This window comes from Barbus barbus (genome assembly GCF_936440315.1).
Source record: "Barbus barbus genome assembly, chromosome: 44".
In the NCBI taxonomy this organism is placed as follows: domain Eukaryota; kingdom Metazoa; phylum Chordata; class Actinopteri; order Cypriniformes; family Cyprinidae; genus Barbus; species Barbus barbus.
Genome location: NC_136722.1, coordinates 9,747,501 through 9,768,127, shown reverse-complemented (window position 1 = coordinate 9,768,127; position 20,627 = coordinate 9,747,501). Strand labels below are relative to the sequence as shown.

Here is a 20,627-nt window from a genome sequence, read left to right as displayed (position 1 = left end):
ATTGAGTGAATTAACTGTTTTTCTGTCGCTTCATCTCTCTTTCTCTCTCTTTTACTAAATAATAAGGATGATCTTCAAGGTTCTGTCTTGGGCCCTATTCTGATAAGTTTTCTTCTTCTATAACTCCTCTTCTTCCATGCTACAGTATTTATGCCTGCATCACCCGCTCCTTCACAAATATCATAAAAGTAATAAATGAGGCATGTTAACACAGGATAATGGTGTGGGTATGGAAAACACATTGATAATATGATTCAACACTTTACACCCTGTAAACTGCCCAGAAAAACACAGGGAAAAATCTGATCAAAGTTGTGTCCAAATGTTGTCAATACATAACTCCGCTTAGGGATGAGTGTGTGTGTTAAAGTTTAGTTTAGTGTATTTGCGTGTGTGTGTGTGTTGTATAAATTGATGTGTGGGTCAGGTTTGTGTTTGTGTATTATCGATCGGACCTCTGACCACATTATAGCCACAGAGCCCTGCTCAGTCACCATTAATCTCGGTGCTCCGAGTTCTCAAATGGCAGCTGGCAGCCCCAGCTCCAAACCCAACCATTTCTCTTCATTAGCTCGGCTCATTCTGAGACGCCATGCGGAGGAGTAATCATTTACCATTATTCTAGTTATGAAACTCACACACAGCTGACGCTGGGCTTTATTGAATAGAGGCCATCAAAAGATCACCAGCCATTGATTAAGCCAATATTAAAGTCATTCAAATGCTGGATCTGTATGTCAAACAACAGCAAGTGAAAAGAGATGGCATTCTTTTTAAATGCCGGAGAGCAGAATTTGACATGATGAATTAAAATAGTTGAAGTTTCCTCAAATAGAGACACGCTGTTCTGTAGTTTTTCACTTAGATTAAGATGTGCAATATTTAGCTTTCAGTCATGTAAAGACAAACCATTGATCATTTTGCATTTGATGTTTATTTTTATCATTTTTTTATCGCAGGAAATTACAGGGGAGATTAAAAATCTGGTGGAGACCTGGTCTCAGGTGGGCATCAGAAATATAATATCAACTTTCACAAAATTGATGGTCTCTTGAAAAATTTGTTTTCCAGTCCGAGTCATACTGTTTAGATCTTTTTTTTCTTGCGGAAATACTAGTGCTATATGTGTAACACTGCAGTCAGCAGTTTTGCTTGGAACTTTAGTTTTGCAGCAAACATTTTCATTAATCAATCACATTGAAATGTGGCCAGAAAACATTTGGGGTAATTTTTCAATAGGAAAAATGATAAAAGATGGAATTTGTAAATATATAAATAAAATATACATTCATTCAAACTGTACTAGAGGTTACCCAGGACTGCCTCTTTTCAGCAAAAATAGAGCAAGGATGACTGATGGCTTAAAATTCTCATATGGATTTTAAGGGCTATAGTTATGGAAGCAGGATTTTATATAATGACACCAAAAGCAGTTAATTATGCTTGGAGTTAATGAGTCACATGATTGACGGTCAGCACTGGGCAGTTCATCACATCTTTATAGGTACATTTGTCATTAATTTCCTTCCTTGTTCCTCTGTCATTTGCATTCTGGCCCATTAAATGTGACCCCTTTTGCCCCCTCTTTTCCCAACAGTTGTGCTTTTTATCTGATGAAGTGCAGCATTTTAAACAGCCCTTGTGTGTGTGAAGATGAGGCCCTTTATGCCGCCACACAGTTTTCAGCGCAATGCATCATGGGAGGGCTGACCCAAGACTTCCAGCTTAGCTTATTCAACTTTACAGCATTGCACGTCTCTTTATTCCTGTTTTTCTTCCTCTAGCTTTTTACTCTCTCACCTATTCTTCCCTTGAGTCGGTATATTTCTGTTTTTCGCTATTTCTTTATTTGTCAATGAGAGGGTGAAATGGGGCTCTGTAAGTAGCGTTGGTAGTGTGAGGAGTCCAGAGGAGACGGCAGGTGATGTGCTCCAGGGGTCCAACTGGGGAGCTGAGGTGTTTGGGACAGTCTAATGGTGTTTTGATGTACCCGGGCAGAGGGGAGGCTCCAGGCTGGGGAACATGGGAGAAAGAGAGAGGGTTTTTTTGAAGGAGGTAGCATAAAGTCTGGAAGTGACGCTGGGGAGACTGTGAGCATGCTCAGATGTGTCACTTCTGATTATGTCCACTCTCTATAATGCGAAAACTGAGAGACAGAGAGAGAACAAAGGGAGAAAAGAAAAAAGGGTGAAACAGAGGTGTGATCGTCTTAGGAATTGCTATGATGCAGAAACAATTTTCTTTCGGCATTTCAGATGTTTAATAGCAGTCCTTGTCAGATCTGGCCAGACACTGAATCTATTGTCTATTTTAACTAACAAAGAAAACTGCACATTAAAGAAAAAAATAAAGTTAATCAGTATTTTTTTTTTTTCAAAATAATATACCTTGGATTGTTTTATTTTTTTTGTAGAATTGTACAATTTTCAGATAATATATCTTGAATTACAGTATTTTTATTGCCTAATTAGCCATTTTAAGCATTAGTTTTCTTTAATAGGCATTGGCATTGGAATAAGAAAAATCTATTTATATTAATATTCAGTGAAAACATGTTTTAAAGGCGTTTCATTTTTTTAAACAAGGCAAAATTACTGATTAACCAAATTACAATACAAATATGATCTATTATGAACTTTATTTTATGGTGTTGTTTTTCCACATTGATCATGTTTTTTGAACTTTTTTTTTTTATCTTTGAAGGTGGTGTTTTAGCTTATTTATTTTTTTACCTTTAGTGTTAGCAGAAGCCTGTCCCTTGAGGCCTATTGTATTAGCAGAGAAAGCGATTAAGTCTAAATTTGCAGTCTGAACGGAACAGGTGGAAAATGAACTCTAGCTTTTGGAAAAAGTGCTCACTTTGATGTCCAGAAGTCCCTTGCCATGGTAACGGTAAGCTGTTTTTTCCCTTGTTCGGGAGATTACATGGGTTGTTGCTCCATCTGACCCCGCTGGTCAAACGGTCATTGCAGGCCTCGCAGAACTTAATAGAGTTTACAATTTACTCACCCACTTTGCCATGAGGCGCAAAACATGTGTAAGAAGGATCTCTTTATTTTTTCTTTCTTTCTTTCTTTCTTTCTTTCTTTCTTTCTTTCTTTCTTTCTTTCTTTCTTTCTTTCTTTCTTTTAGTAGTTTAGCTGTTTCAAAACAGTGTAGCTTTTCCAGTAACAAGCTTCTTCTAGCTTTCTCTAATCAGTAGCAATGCAGCAATTCAACAAAATTGGAATGATTTCTGAAGAATCATGTAACACTGAGGACTTGATTAATGGCTGCTGAAAATTCAACTTTGCCATCACAGGAATAAATTGTATTTTAAAATAGATTTAAATAAAATAAAAATTTTTTTTATTGTAAATTGTTTTAATATGCAGCATTGGTGAGCATAAGAGACAAAAACATTATAAAACATTCAAAACTTATTAGATCAAGTCCTCTCTATCAAACCCCTTCAACCTTAACCTAAGAGGAGAAAAAGAGAAAGAGCAGGCGTTTTGTCACATTTACTCAAAGGTTTACCTGCTGCTTTTCTGTAAAAAGGATGCCAGCTGTTTAGATCCACACACAAAGATACAATCAACACAAATAGTGGAGCTGTAACGCGGTTTCCTGCCTCCCCACATGGCTCCAAGTGGAGGCAGCCTGCCGGAAAATCACCTGTTTAGATGACAAACACTGCAATCCCCTGCAATCCATGCATTCTCCATGTCTCCTTCCTGCTGCCCCCAAGTTACGGACTCTTAATCCACCCCGCTGTGCTGCTGAGTGTTTTATAATGGGCTTAAATATTATCGATCGCTCCTAAAATGACAGGAATGAAACAGTAAGCAATAACTGAACAATACGGCCTTTTCCATATATGCCAAACATACAAAAATGTGGCATACAGTGTTTAAAGAAAGAAGTATATTGTATTTACTTAATCTTAAACTTCCCCTTAATTTAGAGTTCAAATAAAAACTATAAAGATCATTGATTGCATGAATATTTTTAAGGTTTACAGATATCCTCAAAAATAATAGAAAATAATCATTTGAAAAATAATAAAAATAAAAATAATTAAAAAATATGATCAATTCTGATTGATGCTGATATATTGCCAATAACCAATAAAAGACCAATATTAAAGTCTGTTATATAAATCTATAATCAATTCAAGCCACATTTATTTTTTCAATCCAGTTATTTATTCAATGCTGCATTTGATCAATTTTGAAACACGTTCAGTTCAAATATAAACAGGTTTACAAAAGGCAATAGTGCCATTATTCAGTTCAATTCTGTTCACTGTTGATTCAATTCAGTTCAGTATCAGTGCCAATGTGACAAATTTAGAGTCATTATCTGGCTCAATTCAGTTCAAATTTTGTTCTCATCCGATAGTGTTAGCGCAGTAAAATTGGTTATATTACTGAATATTAATTGCCTTATAAACCCCAAATCACAAATAACTAAAATGTAAAAACTAAATAAATTAGAAATAGCACACTTAAAACTATACTCATTGTTTTTAAAAGCTCAAATTTATGCATAAATTCACAACATTATAAAGTACTTATTTACTTAATCCTCTTCATCCCAAGTGAGACATAAGATTTATAAAGTACAGCATGAAAAATACATATTCATATGTTAGATGATGACAGATCTCATCGTTAAAATCAAAGAAATTAGCTTGCAATATAAAAAAAATATCAAATATGAGTCAATAATGATCAATTCAAAGGCCAATAGACTACAATTTGGCGTCTGTGAGCATGAAGCCACATGTATACACTTCATCTTTAAGATACCTGCACTAAGACAACGTTTGACTCTCTTCTCGAGTTAAGCTAGGAAATGAACTAAAGCAGATTCAGATGTCAGTGGATCACTGAGGATGATCCTATATGTATCAGCTCATATAATTCACCGGCCGTCTTATCATTCCAGGAGAACGCGTTTCATCTACTCCATCAGAAAGAGAGTGAAGGGGAGAGAAAGAGAGAGTGTTTGCCCTCAGATAGGGTGAGAGGATTATCTATGAATTCAATCCCTGCTTGATATTGCCATCCTTGTCCATCTCTCTCTCATGTGCGCTTTCTCTCTGCATCTCACCCCCTCTCAGAAATACATGTTTTTATTATCTGAAGATGTTAGTCCGAGATAAGATGCTCTCTACGCAGACACCTTTCCTGCAATCACAAAGCTATTCTGCTTTTCTATTTAACAGAATAAGCATTCACAGTGTCACTGGGTTACTCGGCAGGAAATCACAAGCGATTTGAAATTTTACTAATGTGACAATAAAAAGGATGAGCGCATTAGACGAGGCGTTGAGAAATAATTTGCGGTTGTTTTAAAGTAGCGGCTCCATGCTGCCTCTACAGAAGAGTCATTTGCAAATCTCTTGGCAAATTCTGAAGATGAAAGGCTGAAATGTCCTGAAGTCTCTGAGAGCTTTTACCGCGCACAATAGCCACATGGTGAGGCATTGAGAAGCTAAAATCGTTGCCCTTAACATTTTGGGTCGCTGATATTATCAACTGGCACTTGACTTTTGCAGAAGGACAAAGAAATGCTGGCCACAAAGAGGCGATTTCTGTGATTAGTGATAAAAAAAAGGGTGACTTTCAGTCCAGGGGACATAGTATCAATCTCAGCCAATTTTAGGCCACCAACATGAAATATGATTTCATAAGACAAATGCGGTGTCATTCTTAATGTGCTTAACCTTTACTGTCAATGAAAAAGTATTGATCGCTCCGTGGTATTTTCTCATCATTTGATTTCAGAGAGCCTGGTAATATATGATGGTGTGATAAGATGAAAGATGAATGGCAGCTGAATGCTCTCACTTTAACAAAGCTGAATGGCCCCCGCTGAGAGATGGGGGGTGCGGACAGAGGAGACAGGAAACAGGAGGAGAATATAGGCTGAAATTTGTTAGACATGGTTACTTCCTTAGTTCCTCCTGCTACTTCTTTAGTTCACCCAAAATTTAAGATGCTATCATCATTTACTCATCCTTGTGCCATTCCAAACCTTCCTTTTGCACAAAATAAAAAGGAAAGAATGCTCTGGCAGTGTTTCGTAAGTGTGCAAAAGGATTGATTCATTGAGTCAATGAGTCAAACTTGAGAACTGGATCAGTCTGATTCTGTTGATTAACAAACTGATTTGTTTGAAATGTTCGTGACTCACTACATTCACTATGATGCTTTGCAGTACCAAAAGCTTGCTCTCTCTCTCTCTCTCTCTCTCTCTCTCTCTCTCTATATATATATATATATACAGTATATGTAAATACTTTTATTCTGCAAAGATGCATTTTAAATTGATAAAAAGTGACTCTGACTCTGGCTCATGTGACACTGAAGTAATTCAGCTTTGCCATTACAGAAATACATTTTATAAATGTTAAAATGTTTAAAATGTATTTCAATAGAAATTAAACTGTTTTAAATTGTAATAATATTTCTCAATAATACTGTTTTTACTGTGCATAAGAGACTTAATTGGTTAATAAATTTGGTTAAATAAATTTGGTAAAAAGCGACCAATATATTATTCAGAATTTCTCAGTGTTATACAAAAGGAAGTAAGCCGAAAAATATCATCACCGTACACCTGTGAACTCTTCTTCTGACAGCATCTTTTGGGATTATACGCTATGTGATTCATAGGAAAAGCAAACTCAGAACTTGTCAAAAAAGAATAGCAATTTGATTTCAGAAATAACCTGCTGTCTATACCTCTGTTGACTGCCATTAGGATATGCTGTCTTTTTTACTCTTTCTGTCTGCTGTCACCGTGCCTGTTCTCCTCTGTCTGCTCTGAGCGCTGTTTCCATTACTGCCTCATTGTGATGAGTAATTGGGGAGTCTGTGTGCAGTCCTGCGTGAGCTCTTGATCTACTTAAAGAACCTAATAAGCCTGTATTCTGCAGCCCTGCAACCAAATAAGCACTGCATTCACCCGGCTTATTAGGAGGTTAGCTTGATTTATTCACCTGTGTGGTTGCGTGTGTGTTTTTGACAATGGCAAATCGCTACAATGAGGAGAAATCAACCACAGGGGTTAAAATGAGAGAAAAACGGGGCAAAAAAAAAGAAAGTAAAAATCTTAATCCCATTTTGCCTGTTACGGGGAAGAGAAAAAAGTTGTCTAAATCTGAAAAAAAAAGCTGAAAACAATAAAAGGTCTTTAATGTCTGAGGTGGGAAAATATTATTTTTGGAGGTTTGATATTTGCCTAATGATGTGGGGTATTTAGAAAATGAATCATAAAAAAAAGAAGTATATTCCATGTTACAAAATCAGGAATGACCCATATTGTACAGTAGCTTATTTTATTTTATTTCTTTTTCAAAAGTGAAAGAAAAAGCATAGCCTACTGTCATTTAGCATAAAGGGGGCTACAATTTTAGGGTTATTGTTTTATTTTTTAATGAAAAAGGGGTTGTGGGGGGACACACATTAACTGCATTTTTCCTTTTTAATGTTTTTTTTGAAAAACACAAAACAATGGAACTGCATATGTTCATTAATTTTTACTGTTTATGTTATCTTTGTTATTGTAAAAAAGTGAATTGTCTTTTCCATTGGGCCTGTACATTGCAGTTTGTTAAATGAATGAATGAATAAATTAATGCCTTTTAAACGTGATTGTATAGGGATTTAAAGCATAATAGTTATCCATAGTTATTCATTTTGTTCATGCATAGAACGTTCATCTTTATTCTTTTTATTTTTATTCCATAACACTCAAAAGATTGATGCACTGTATTTCAGTTCTTGTTTAACTAATGTATAATTTGTTCTATTAGGTATAAATGTGCTTGTTTAATTGAAAGCTGTCACCTCATTTAAGATCTTTATGAAAAATGCCTCTGACTGCAGAATTAAATAATTTCTTTCTGTAATCAATGTGCCGAATCATTAGTTTTTAATTTTGTGTTCACTTCCTCAGCTCAACCCTCTGGCCAGTCAGGCAGCGGTTGCCGCAGCAGCAGCGATGGGTTCAATTGCCGGGCCACAGGTGTTTGGTAATGCTCTCTCCAGCCTGCAGGGGGTCACTGGACAACTGGTCACCAATGCACAAGGACAGGTACCTATATACACACACGCAGCACATTTAAAAGATGTGCACATATGAAACGCACATGTAAGCTGAAGTCTGCCGCACATTAATCACAGAACTGTAAGTCGAAGGACAAGGAAACATTCTTCTGAAACAGTCTGAACATGATTTCCTTTATTAGTCTAATGTAACCCAGATACTCAAATCCAGTCTTCAGTACTGACCTTCGTGCCCCGTCTTTAGCCCCGATAGAGCAAGCCTGAGAGGGGCGTTGTGTTTAGATTGGACAGCAGCGTGGGAGTGCAAGGGATAAAATGCTGACCTTGTCATATTTACGGGGCCGGCTGCAGAATTGTTCCATCAGTATCCAGAGGCTTGAACGATGAGGCTTGTCAGACCAGGGCCCTATCTAATGAATCATCTTATCGCAGGTGCGCACCGCTCCCATATTAAAGGAAAGATTGTATAGCCAATGTGCCCTTTCACGCTACAGACGGCATTATTTACCTTAACCCTTGTCTCATTCCCCTCCTCGCATTGACACTTTCTCTTCTGTAATACAACAGAAAGCATTGTTTGAGAAATTGCACGCTGGGGGCCTCTTTATGTAGCCTCTCCGCTCATATTGAAGGCTTTATGGATGCTTTTAACAGTTTTGGCTGTAAATGTAATCAAAAATATCTAATGATGTTTTATATGTAAAAGGAACCATATAACCGTGCACAGTGAGGACAGTACAATAAATCAGCTTATCAACTTTCAAAAGGGAGGAGAAAATGGTCTCCATATCTTTTGTTGTTGACGTCAAAGGCAATGCGTCAAAACCAACTCATCTATAATCTAGTACAAAACTGGCCACATAAGGCAGATGCATCTGTATATATACATTTATTACACAAAAAATATATGCAATGAACATATACAGTTATACTGTCCAGTTTGTGGTCAGATTTTTTCTTTAAATACATTTGTATATCACTTTTATTCAGCAAGGATGCATTAAAGTAATAAGAAAAAAAGGTCCTTGGTTAACAATAAACAATTGTTTACAATCCTTCATAAATCATTCATATATTTTAATTTATTGTCAATGTGGAAAGAGTTGCACTGCTTAATTTTTTTTATTTTTTTGGAACGTCTGATATGTTTTTCAGGATTCTTCGATGAATGAAAAGTTGAAAAGAACAGAATTGATTCAAAATAGAAATCTTTTGTGACAATATAAGTCTTTGCTATAATCTTTTAACAATTTAACATCCTTGCTGAATATAAGTTTTAATGTCTTTCCAAAAACAAAACAAAAAAGTACTGAAAATAGCCATATATATATATATATATTCAACTTTAATTTGACATTTCTTTTTCAGTGCATTTTTTTCCATTTTTCCATTCTGGTGCTACTTTTCCCCCCACCTATTTACTTTTATTTATTTATTAATTTATTTATTTTTTGGAAGTTGAGCTTTTAACCAAAGACAGATTTCTATCACTACATGATAGACAATAAAATTCTTTGAATCTTGAATTAAGAACTACTGTTTTCAGGTATAACCTTTTGATGAATATTTTTGTTTTATGTACAATAGAAATGAGATTCATGCACAGTTCTTGTCTATGTGAAAAATTAATTATATTCCCTACTTGTTCTGTGTATGATAAATTGTCACTCATATAAGAAGATGCCAAGTGTGTGCATGTGTACGGTAGAGGTTACCTAACGAACTGGTATGGCCTTGTTTATACGGAAGGTGCCTGCAGGGCTTGGCTGGACGTATCGGCATGGCGATGCCGTTGATGGGATGCGCGGTGTGTTTGTAGTGTCGTGGTGGCTGACATTGGCTGACATAATCAGGTCACTGAGACGGTCAAAGCCCAGGGCTACAGGCTCTGCTCTCGACCTTATTACTGACGCACATTATTCAGTTTGAGCCTGCTAAAACACCCACCACCCTTTTGAGCCCCGTCCCCCACCCTTCTTTTGCTTTTAACATTAAAATGATACTAATACAGGCCCCAGTCGTGGCCAGGGGAACAGCAGATGCTGCCACAGACCAAAAAAAAAGGAAAAGGTTGGAGTTACTTTAGACTGAAGCACTCTTTGTTTGGTTAGGGTGTTGATTTAGCTCTTAGGCATTAATGTTGGCCAGATATTAGATTACTACAATAACACAAATGTGGCTGTGTTGCTTTAAGCTCAGTTTATATGTAGCAGATATTGTTTTATTTGGGATGAGAGATTGCAACAGTGTCTTAGAAAAGGATGCATATTGTGTTTGTGGAGGATTGAGAGTTAGTCGACATTTGAAAAAGGAAATAAATAGTGACTGTTGCTGCATTTGAGCTGCATTGACCTGCTGTGATTTTTAATCGTTATTAATGTTATTTGATCTAACTGGGATAAATGTGCAGTTTCAATTTCAGTCACAATTTGCCATTCAAATAAGGGAAATGTGGAGAATGTTAACAAATACAAATCAAGGATTAACATGCTTAATGGTAAAAAGCAAAAAAAAAAAAACATTCTTGGTCATTAGAGTTTTATACATGGTAAATGTAGTCATAGGATGAGTAGTAAATATACACAAAAACTACTGTACGGTGCATAAAGATGTCAAATGTCTTCCTTGATGTGAAATGAAGGCTTGTAGGTTTTATCAGACTGCATATATTATATTATATCATATTATATCATATTGTATTATCTTATATTATACAAGATTAAAGTCTGAGTAAAATATAAAAATAATGTATTAGGCTTACACTGTAAGTGACATGCAAATCAGACAATTAAAGCGTTAATCACAAATATTTGTTTGAAAATTTATTGTCAGCTCAGAATTTATGATTGTTACAGGCCATAATCTGAAAATAACATACATTCAAGTGAAGTTTATTCCTTGGATATAACTTAGCCTTATATGTTTATCTGTAAAATGTATGATTAAAAAAAATCAATAATTATGTTTGAAAATGTCTTATGGAGGGAGAGAAAGAGAGAGAGAGAAAAAAAATAAAAAAGTTCAATTTTTCTCATGGCAAAACCGAAAAATGTAAGATCTTAACCATTATATAGGGGGGACTGTGAAAACATTTCATTTTTTAGCCTATTGTATATTCGCAAATTTGTCAGGGTCTGAATAAAGCAAATATTACAGCAGTATTTGCTAAAACTGTCCTCTGTCATCCATTCTCAAGTCTAGTCATTAGTCTTTTTTTTTTTGGTTAGGATCAAATGAGTGGGAAGATCAAAGTTTTTCACCACAATGACCTTAGCAGTCTCTTCTGGGCCTGAATGATAACAGGGGCAAAATTCCCAGCTCTATTAAAACTGTTTGGCTTTAAACATATCCCACCTCTTTGAATTTTCAATTTTTCATCCATTTCCTTTGTTCTTAAACTTAAATAATGTTCATTTAAATGTGTGTTTCCAATTGTAATGAATTGGAATTAAATTGGGGTCAAAAACTTGTATTTAATTAATTATATAATATTAATTTAATACTAATTAACAGTCTGTATTTGCTGTGTAATTGCCCTGGTTCTTTTGTTTTATAATTGGATTATTTTAACATTCAATATGGGCACATAATATAATGTGTTATTGTTAATAAACATTCTTGCTATTAAAGTCCACAATTCATCTTAATAATTTTTTTTCTTTATCTTTATATATAAAGCAAATAATTTCTTATTATCTAACCAAAGCAGTTGAAAACTTTGACCAAGACTGCATCAGAAAATGCAGTGTTTGACCGTTTCTGATCTGTGTTTATTTCACAGTGACGGGTGTTAGAAGTTTGGAATTCTCTCTCAATATGTGTTCCCATCCTATTCCCCTCCAAACAGCGGGCAGTAGGGCAGAAAATGGGCAGGAATATTGCCTGGCGGCCATGGCTAACGCTGAAGATTGGCCTGGCTGCAGGAAGAGATGACATTCCCTGGGAATCACTGCCAGTATAATCCTAATGAGTTCTGCTCAAAGAGGTGAAACAGAGAGAGAGGGAGAAAAGGAGGAAGGGAGATGAACGTTCACCACAGTGCAAAACACATATAAAGAGTGGAAGAACAAAAGCAAGTCTTATATAGTATAAGAGCAAGAAAAAAAAAACAGTTATTGACAGACATACGGCACAATATATGGACCCTTTAGAATTTACTTCATAGTAATTCCTTTATCTCCTGCCATTTGAGGCAGGTGTTCCTCATGTGGACAAAATACATGATCAGATTTATAAGCGTAGCACAGGCTCATGCTGGATTGGTTGACAATGTTTCGGGAGATTGTTTACATCAAACACCCAACGTGATCGAGTCACCGGCAAAGTCCACATATGTTTCACACCGTTTTACCAAATCAGATGTTTTACCGTTTTACCAAATCTACTTATACAGATTTATGAGGAGCATGTGAACTCTAACATATCAGACAGTGATGGAAATCATTTTAAACATAATTTGTCCCTAATTGGAATATAAGGGAATACATTTTGAAAAATGATTGTCCTTTGACTATTATTGGGATCTAAAACAACACTGACTTAATTGACTTTCATTGTGTGGGCAAAAATTTAAATGATCAAAATCAGAATAAAATGATCTTATATTATATTATCTTATTATCTTATACCGGTTGGGAACGACATGGATTGAATTTTACAGATCCTTTATTCTATCCTTTAAAGTTTAGTTTCTTCCCTGAAATATTTTTTAATCCTAATTTAGCCTCTATATGAAATTTTGAAATGTTCAGCCTTAATCATTAAGCCATAAAGACATCCCTATTAAAATGATCTGTACAATCAAAGGATAAAAATATTCAATTAGACACACCTACATGTAGCAAACAATAAAACAATAACAGTAATCTGCATAATTTAGTTTTGGCATGCATGCTGGAAAGTACAGCAATAGTACACAAAGTGCAGGCCTAACAGCATAATTGATTAAACTAGTGAAATAAATCAAATTGAAACTCTGAAACCTTATAAAATCATGTAGAATTGGCAGAAATGATTGACGATGTTTTTTACAGTGCAGTTTTTGTTTGCAGTTAAAGCAGTTGCAGGTGTAAAAATAAGTCTTGTATCCCACAGTAAGCTGAGAGCACTGTGAACGGGGCTATTCAGAGCAGCCCGGGACAGTATGTAGCTGTCAGCTCGTGTGCTGTATTATTGCTTGTGTTAGAGCAGCCACTTAGTCCAATGAGAGTGAATAATTGAGCGGAACAAGCCCTGAGACAAGACAGCATGCAAATGCCATGTCGGGGGACACGAGCGCCACACTGCACAATAAAATATGCTAAGTGGCAGGAGAGAGGGCCGCGGAGGATTGAGAGGGAGCGATAAAGAGCGACGGAGGGAGGGAGGGAGAGAGAGATAAATTATCTGTCGCTTAATGCGAAGCAACACAACCAAATGAGCCGTGGTGAGGGTGAATTACACATAGTCAGCCCTCCTTTTTTCCACCGCTCCATCGTCATTATGTCAAAGAGAGGAGGGAACAGGCGGAGGAGAGGAACGGTCAGAGATTATACAGATGCAGAGCTTGTTAGCGCAGCTGGAGGTCCGCTGGCAGGCGAGGGTAAATTATACACAATAGATCAATGGTGCTTTTTCAGTCTAGGTGGTATATCAGACGTGTGCACACACATATACACACACACACAAGGGGGGAAAGTGCTTTTTAATGTTTTCCGTTCCTCTCAGTTTAATTTTGGGGAGACAAAGTATGTGCTAGACTTGAACTTCCACCTCTAGCATGAGCACCACAGTTCAATGTGTCTGCACATTGGTACAGTTCATACCACTAGGCCAAGGGTCTTTAAACTTTTTCTGGCCTTTTTGACCTTGGAAGAATCTGCATCTTGAAAGAATGTATGCTTATGCTGTAAATCTTACCAGAAGACCAGGAACATATAAACTACCATTCAAAAGTTTGTGGTCAGTATTTATTTATTTTTAAAGAAATTAGCACTCTTATTCAGCAAGGTTGCATTAAATTTATCAAAAGTGACAGTAAAGACTTTTACATCGTTACAAATTTTTTTGATACATTTCAAATAAACGCTACTCTTTTGAACGTTCGGTAACACTTTATTTTAGGGTCTCTTAACTAGTTGTTTATTAGCATGCATATTACTAGAATATTAGCCATTTATTAGTACTAATTAAACGCATATTAATGCCTCATTCTACATGACCTTATTCTACATCCCTATTCCTACCCAATACCTAAACTTAACAACTACCTTACTACTTATTAATAAGCAGCAAATCAGGACTTTATTGAGGGAAAAGTCGTAGTAAATAATGAATTAGTGTTCCCTATTCTAAAGTGTTACCGAACTTTCTATAAAAGTTTCCTGAAAAAAAATATTAAGTAGCAAAGCTATTTTCAAACTTCATAATAAGAAAAGTTTCTTGAGCAGCAAATCAACATATTACAATGATTTCTAAAGGATCATGCAATCACAGGAATAAATGACATATTTCGATCAAATAACTGCAACCTTGTTAGCTTTTGAAAGGTAGTATAATTAGTGTCAATTTTTGTGTCATGGTGACTAATGTATGGTATGAATTGAGTAAAAAAAATGAAAATGTTTTTTATTACACACTGTTGGGTGACTCATTTTGCTCGCCTTCATTAATGCATTGCATGCTGGATGCGGTGCTCTGGATGAAAGAGGTCTTAAGTCTTGCAATTCCACTGACATAAACCGTTGTTGTGTGTCAGGAGGAGGCGTTGGGTCCTTTTCTCCAGCGCAGTTGTTCTACATAGCTCATTGAAGCTGTGGCCTTGAGAGGTAAAACACTGCAGCTACAAAGGGTTACGGCCATTGATCTGTGACAACTGGAGAAAGGGGGGTACGAAGACCAGAGAAAAGGACTGTGGGAGGAAGGTGTCCCTTATGCATACTAGGACCAGAATTATATTAGTGTGTGTGTGTGCTTTATTGGGGGACGAGTGGTTAAGAGGCTACGTTATTAACTCGGCCCTTCTCTGCATTTTACACACACACACACACATACAGATTTTTCCTCTGGTCTTATGATAGATAATACAGTCAGTGGTGTGCACCAGCACACATAAAGGTACTCAGAGCCTGACCTTTAGAGAGGAGCAGAGAGCACATTTTGTGTGGGGGGCTTTCATGTGCCCATACTTGTGTCTGTGTGTACACTATGTACGTTCATCTGGGCTTGTGGTTCAGTGCAAGTGGTAATGTATGAGTGTGTGTATGTCTTTCAAGCCTCTCTCAAAAATAAAAAGGTTATACAGTCTATTTTTCCACCCCATACTAAGTAGCCCTCTATTCGGTAAAATCTGAGGACTTTGAGGCTCTGACACTGATGAGGTCCTCAGAGTTTATGAAGTGCTCTAGCTTGATGTCTTTGTTGTGTTTGTCAGGTACAAAGATTAGGAGTGATCATGATCTTTGTCATGTCCAAATGAATAACACTGTACCATACAGAGCCAGGAATATTAATCAACATGCATGCATGAGGAGATTTCCCCATGAGGGAAAAAAAAATAGTAAATGATGTTTATCTGAAATAGGTTTTCTGTAAGGGGTAGGTTTAGGGGATAGAAAATATCGTTTGGTCAGTATAAAAGTAATAGAAGTCTATGGAAAGTCCCCACAATTCACAGAAACATACATGTGTGTGTTTGTAATATGTTGTGTATATAATTATTAATATATGAATTATATATGAACTAACGTTCAAAAGTTTTTTTTTAAATAAAAGAAATACCGTATTAAAGAAATACCGTATTTTTGATCAAATAAATGCAGCCTTGGTGAGCATAAGAGACTATCTTACTAATAGGGTATATTAAATGTTGATAACTGTGAGAATAATTCAACCTGAATTTTATTTTTTATTCCCTTCCAACTTTATAGATCATTGGTACGATCCCTCTGATGCCAAACTCTGTAGGTCCTTCCAGCCAATCAGGGGGCGGCACTCCCTCACTGCAGGTCCAGCCAATCACACCGCAGTTGCTGACCAATGCACAGGGTCAGATTATAGCCACTGTGATTGGCAACCAGATCCTGCCAGTGATCAACACCCAGGGAATCACACTGTCACCCATTAAACCTGGACAGCAGGTATGCATTGACTGTTTAAAATAATGATTGTATGGTGTTTTGATGTGTGGATTTACATTTTATATGAAGCTTATTAGACCAAGTACCTGAAAACATAATATTAAATATACATTTTCAATATAAGAAACATTTAAAGTGCTGAATATGACTGTGCTGTGTGGTGTGCTGACATTTTGTGAAATATGCATAATATATCTTAATAATCCCATAGTAATATACAACATAATAACGTATATGCTGTATGCCAAGAGAACACAATCATAAAGCCCTTGCACAGTAACACTGCATTTAAAGGCCTTGCTCCTATAATAATGCATAACAATAATCAAACTTTCATAGAAATCATCCTCAAATAACAATGATCAAACTCTGCTATCAAATAACAATCAAAAAGGTTGAAAGAAAACACATTTAAAGAGCCTAACAACAGTGCAAAACACAGCAGACTATACAGGCATGCATATTATCCACCGTCCCACCCTATAATCTACAGCGGTCGCCTATAAAAGCATCTATAGGTCAACCTCATTTCTGTTGGAGCAACTCTATGTCATATTTACTGGAACCTTTGATCACGGACGTAAATGCAGTAATGCATTTGTAATAATGTTTATGGATTTGCCTGCGTTTCAATTGACTCCCAAACATTTCATGCAGCGATAATTTATGGCTGTCAAACACGGTGGCGGCAGAGAGATCCACTGAAGCTCGGTAATTCTCACAGACCTGTCGACAGTTCTGACAGTGTGTGCAACACTGCTGACATCTCTCAGCATCCAAAGAAAAACACACTCACACACAAACACAAACACTCAGAGGAGAATTAATAGTGCAAGAGAACAGCAGAGAGAAGCCAACCCACTTTTAGACAGATGAGACGCTTGCTTTCTTGAAGAGTGGAGATGCACCATCTACAAGAGGCGCTCGATGGTGCATAAAACATGAAAATGTATGATCATGCCACATTGCCCATAATAATGACTCATATTGTAGCTACATAATTTTGATTTGTGGGCTCAGTAAACGTGTGTGTTTTCCTTTTTGTTTTAAGGTTTCGGTGCTGAATAGCCAAACGCTGTCATTGCTTTTGTGTACTTTAAAGTATTTGACAGCCGTGTTCAATGGGAAATTGAATGCAACCTCTAGAATCTCCACCCGTCCACATTTCTCATCTCTAATAAACAGGCTATGAATTTCTAATAAAAGACTCAACAGTTTTACCTCGTAAACAACCACATGACTCCAAATCTGTTTTCTCTTGAAATAGCAATAGCCTCTTTATTTTATTTTCTGTAGTTTCATGATGAAATTGCATTTTCAAAATTGTGCATTTGCAAATGCTGAGAAGAACATATAAAATACACATTTTTTAGACAATAGAATAGTCACAAGATGAAAACAATGTGGTAACATGATTTTAGTGTGAAAATATTACTTATTGACCTATTCTGTGTAAATTATATCCAATTTTACAGCTTCTTTGCAATGATTACGTGTCATCTTTAACCAAAAATAACCAATACAACTCAAATAACACTTGAGTTTTAACAGAATAATTAATGTGAGTGCTTTTGTAAAATTATAAGTTTCACATTTATGCTTTTAAATCCTCTAAAAATTGACCCCATTCACTTCCATTGTAAGTGGCTCACCATAACCTTGATTCTTTTCTTTTTTTTTTTATAAAATAAATGCTTTTTATTGGGTTTAACCTTGTGCTTGAACCTCAAATATTACTATATTACCTTGAGCATCTACCATGGTAATCCAGGTACCATGAAGTACCATATATATATATACTGGTAATATATTAAAGTACCATTGTACTATCATACTTTTATGTCAGAGTTTAATTTATTTACATTGTGTTATTGTTTGCCAACTTAAGTGTGTGTAACAGCTCACGTGTATCTCTCCACAGCTGCCGCAGGCCGGTCAGACTTCACAGGCTCCTCCTGTGTCTCAGTCGAGTCTGCTCCGTATGCCCCACAGCCAGAGCCCCCTCCGCCAGGCCTCTTCCTCCTCCTCAACATCATCATCCTCATCCTCAGCTCTTAGCGTCGGGCAGCTAGTCAGCAGTGAGTATGCACCATATGTCTACATGTTAGCTGGTAGATACATGTTTTTTAGATGAGTGTTAACGAAAATATTCTGCCTTTTCATTCTGTTTTTATCAGATTTTAGTTGATTCTGACATCTAGCTGACCAAACCGTAGACCTAATGAATGGAAGGTTGTGTTTAGAGCGGCTTTGGCCTCGAGAAGCACCACATATAAATCACTCCCTCCAGCCTGTCAGAGCCACGGCGGCCCTTTTAAAAACTGTTTTACTTAGATAAATTCTCATTTGTCATAGCCAATTGGCCTAAAAACATCTGCAATAGAGTTTTAAATTCAATAAACAGGAAGTTGCCATTGATCAACTTGCTGTGGATATAACCAATGGACTGTTGTGTTTTAATTTTTTTTTCAGTTTTGTTTTGTTCAAAACATACACAATACCTTTAGCATTCTCTATTCATTTCATCAGTTTACCGCCGTGGCGCAGCTCTCCATGCCAGATTGTGTTTGTCACGATGTCCTTGACTAACGTTTATTCCCCAGAACATGTTTTGAATGGAGGGGGGGGGGGGGGGGGGGGTCTGACTGACCCCACAGCCACCACGTTCAGCTCAGATGGAAAAAATGGCTTATTTCCAAGAACCGTGGGCGTTTTGCATTTGGCAAATCTTTTTTTGTATTTTATTTGATGTGGTGGAAATCATAATAACAGTATCAAATCACACTTTTGGGTTGAGACATGAAATCGGGTCATGGTTGTCATTTTGGGGTCAAATTCTTCTCTAAGAACATTATTAAAAGGAATTAATTTTAACAGTTCAGCAATGAATGCAATAACAAGGCAAAAGGCAATGTGCCCTGACAGTTTATCATAAATGATCATTATGTGGTCAAACTACAAAACTGCTGCATTAAACTCAGGGATTTTCAATATTGCACAGGAGCAAGTTCAGGTTTCAAAATCTGATTTGCGTATGAGGAGTGACAGGGTGCTGGTTCAATAGATTTTGACTTTAAATATGTCTGATGGATTCTTTTAATAATTCATTCATAATGACACTCATGAATTATTTAGTCGGCCAAACTTTTTTTATGTAAGCAAGATGTAAGACCACCTGGCAGTAATGTATAATACCCAATCACGTTTTATTAGCCTAAAATGCTGTCTTGAAACTACGGACCCTGAAGTGCATTTCTAAAGCTGCTAAATGAATCAAATTGAAAATGAATCTTTGCATACCTCTGTCTTTTATAGCAAAATGACCAATTAGAAGGCATAAAATGAATATGCATTGCTTTCAGAAAGGCATTTTTGAATGCAGTTCACTCAAGGATTCATTTAAAAAGTGTAAATCCAATTTGCCTAATAAGAACAGATTTCAACGTAGTGTTCATTTTAATGTCACTGGCTTTCACACTTAGATTATGTAAGCCTGGAAATTAGAAACCATATCTTAAGAAGAATCCGTCAATGCTTGGAAAATAACATAGGAATAATAGATGAATGGAAGCTATTTTGAAGTCATTCTTGTCATATTATACTTAAATTCAGTTATGCATTTACTCGCTGAAGACTCTCGAGATATTCCTGTTATATTAGATCATGCAAGATAATAACAAGAAGATGAAGATAAGTCAAAACAAAAGCACAAATGCAATATATTGAAAAAGTAAACTGGAAAGATTTAATAGAAATTGTCTTTTATTCAAGCATCTGCTTGAAATAGCTAGAAATTCTTCAATGTCGATATAAAATACAGGCAAAATTGCTGTAATACTAGATTGTTTTAAGGTTATGAATTTGTGAATGGAGAGTTGCAGCTTTAGTCTTTTCTCTTCTGTTTTACAGACCCTCAGACTGCCCCCAGTGAGGTGGATGGTGTGAACCTGGAGGAGATTCGAGAATTCGCCAAAGCGTTTAAAATTCGCCGGCTGTCTCTGGGTCTGACTCAAACTCAGGTGGGCCAGGCTCTCAGTGCAACTGAAGGCCCTGCCTACAGCCAGTCTGCCATCTGCAGGTATGGAGGTCTAACAGCTATAACAATTTAAAAAAATGAATAAAAAATGTGCATTATATTAGATTAGATTAGATTAAATTAGTCAATTAGCTATGAAAAAAAAAAAAGAAAAGAATAATTTTGTTGTTGTTGTGCAAACCATACTTTATTCAATATCATAATCAGGTGATCATAATCTATTAATAGGTAGATAGATGGTCTACTTTGCGCATTAGTGTCACCCAGGTTTACATACAATTAGTACCCTATTTACAGTATATTTAACTACAAATAATTAATAGTCTCCACTCATCTTTGCACTCTCTATATGAAAAGATTCTAATGTAAAAGTTACTAATGTAAAATACATCAACTGTGGTATTACAAGAAGTA

The 20,627-nt window shown here is 36.2% G+C and overlaps 1 protein-coding gene across 1 annotated transcript in view; it reads left to right on the top strand.

Annotated features, from left to right (window-relative positions):
* Positions 1 to 20,627, top strand: part of LOC306863575 (POU domain, class 6, transcription factor 2-like) — a 94,477-nt gene that overhangs the window by 67,530 nt on the left and 6,320 nt on the right. Inside the window, exons 5-8 of the mRNA XM_079406996.1 lie at positions 7,951 to 8,088; positions 15,968 to 16,177; positions 18,099 to 18,255; positions 20,087 to 20,255. Of these exons, the coding sequence (XP_079263122.1) occupies positions 7,951 to 8,088; positions 15,968 to 16,177; positions 18,099 to 18,255; positions 20,087 to 20,255 (674 nt within the window). The remainder of the gene's footprint in view (positions 1 to 7,950; positions 8,089 to 15,967; positions 16,178 to 18,098; positions 18,256 to 20,086; positions 20,256 to 20,627) is intronic.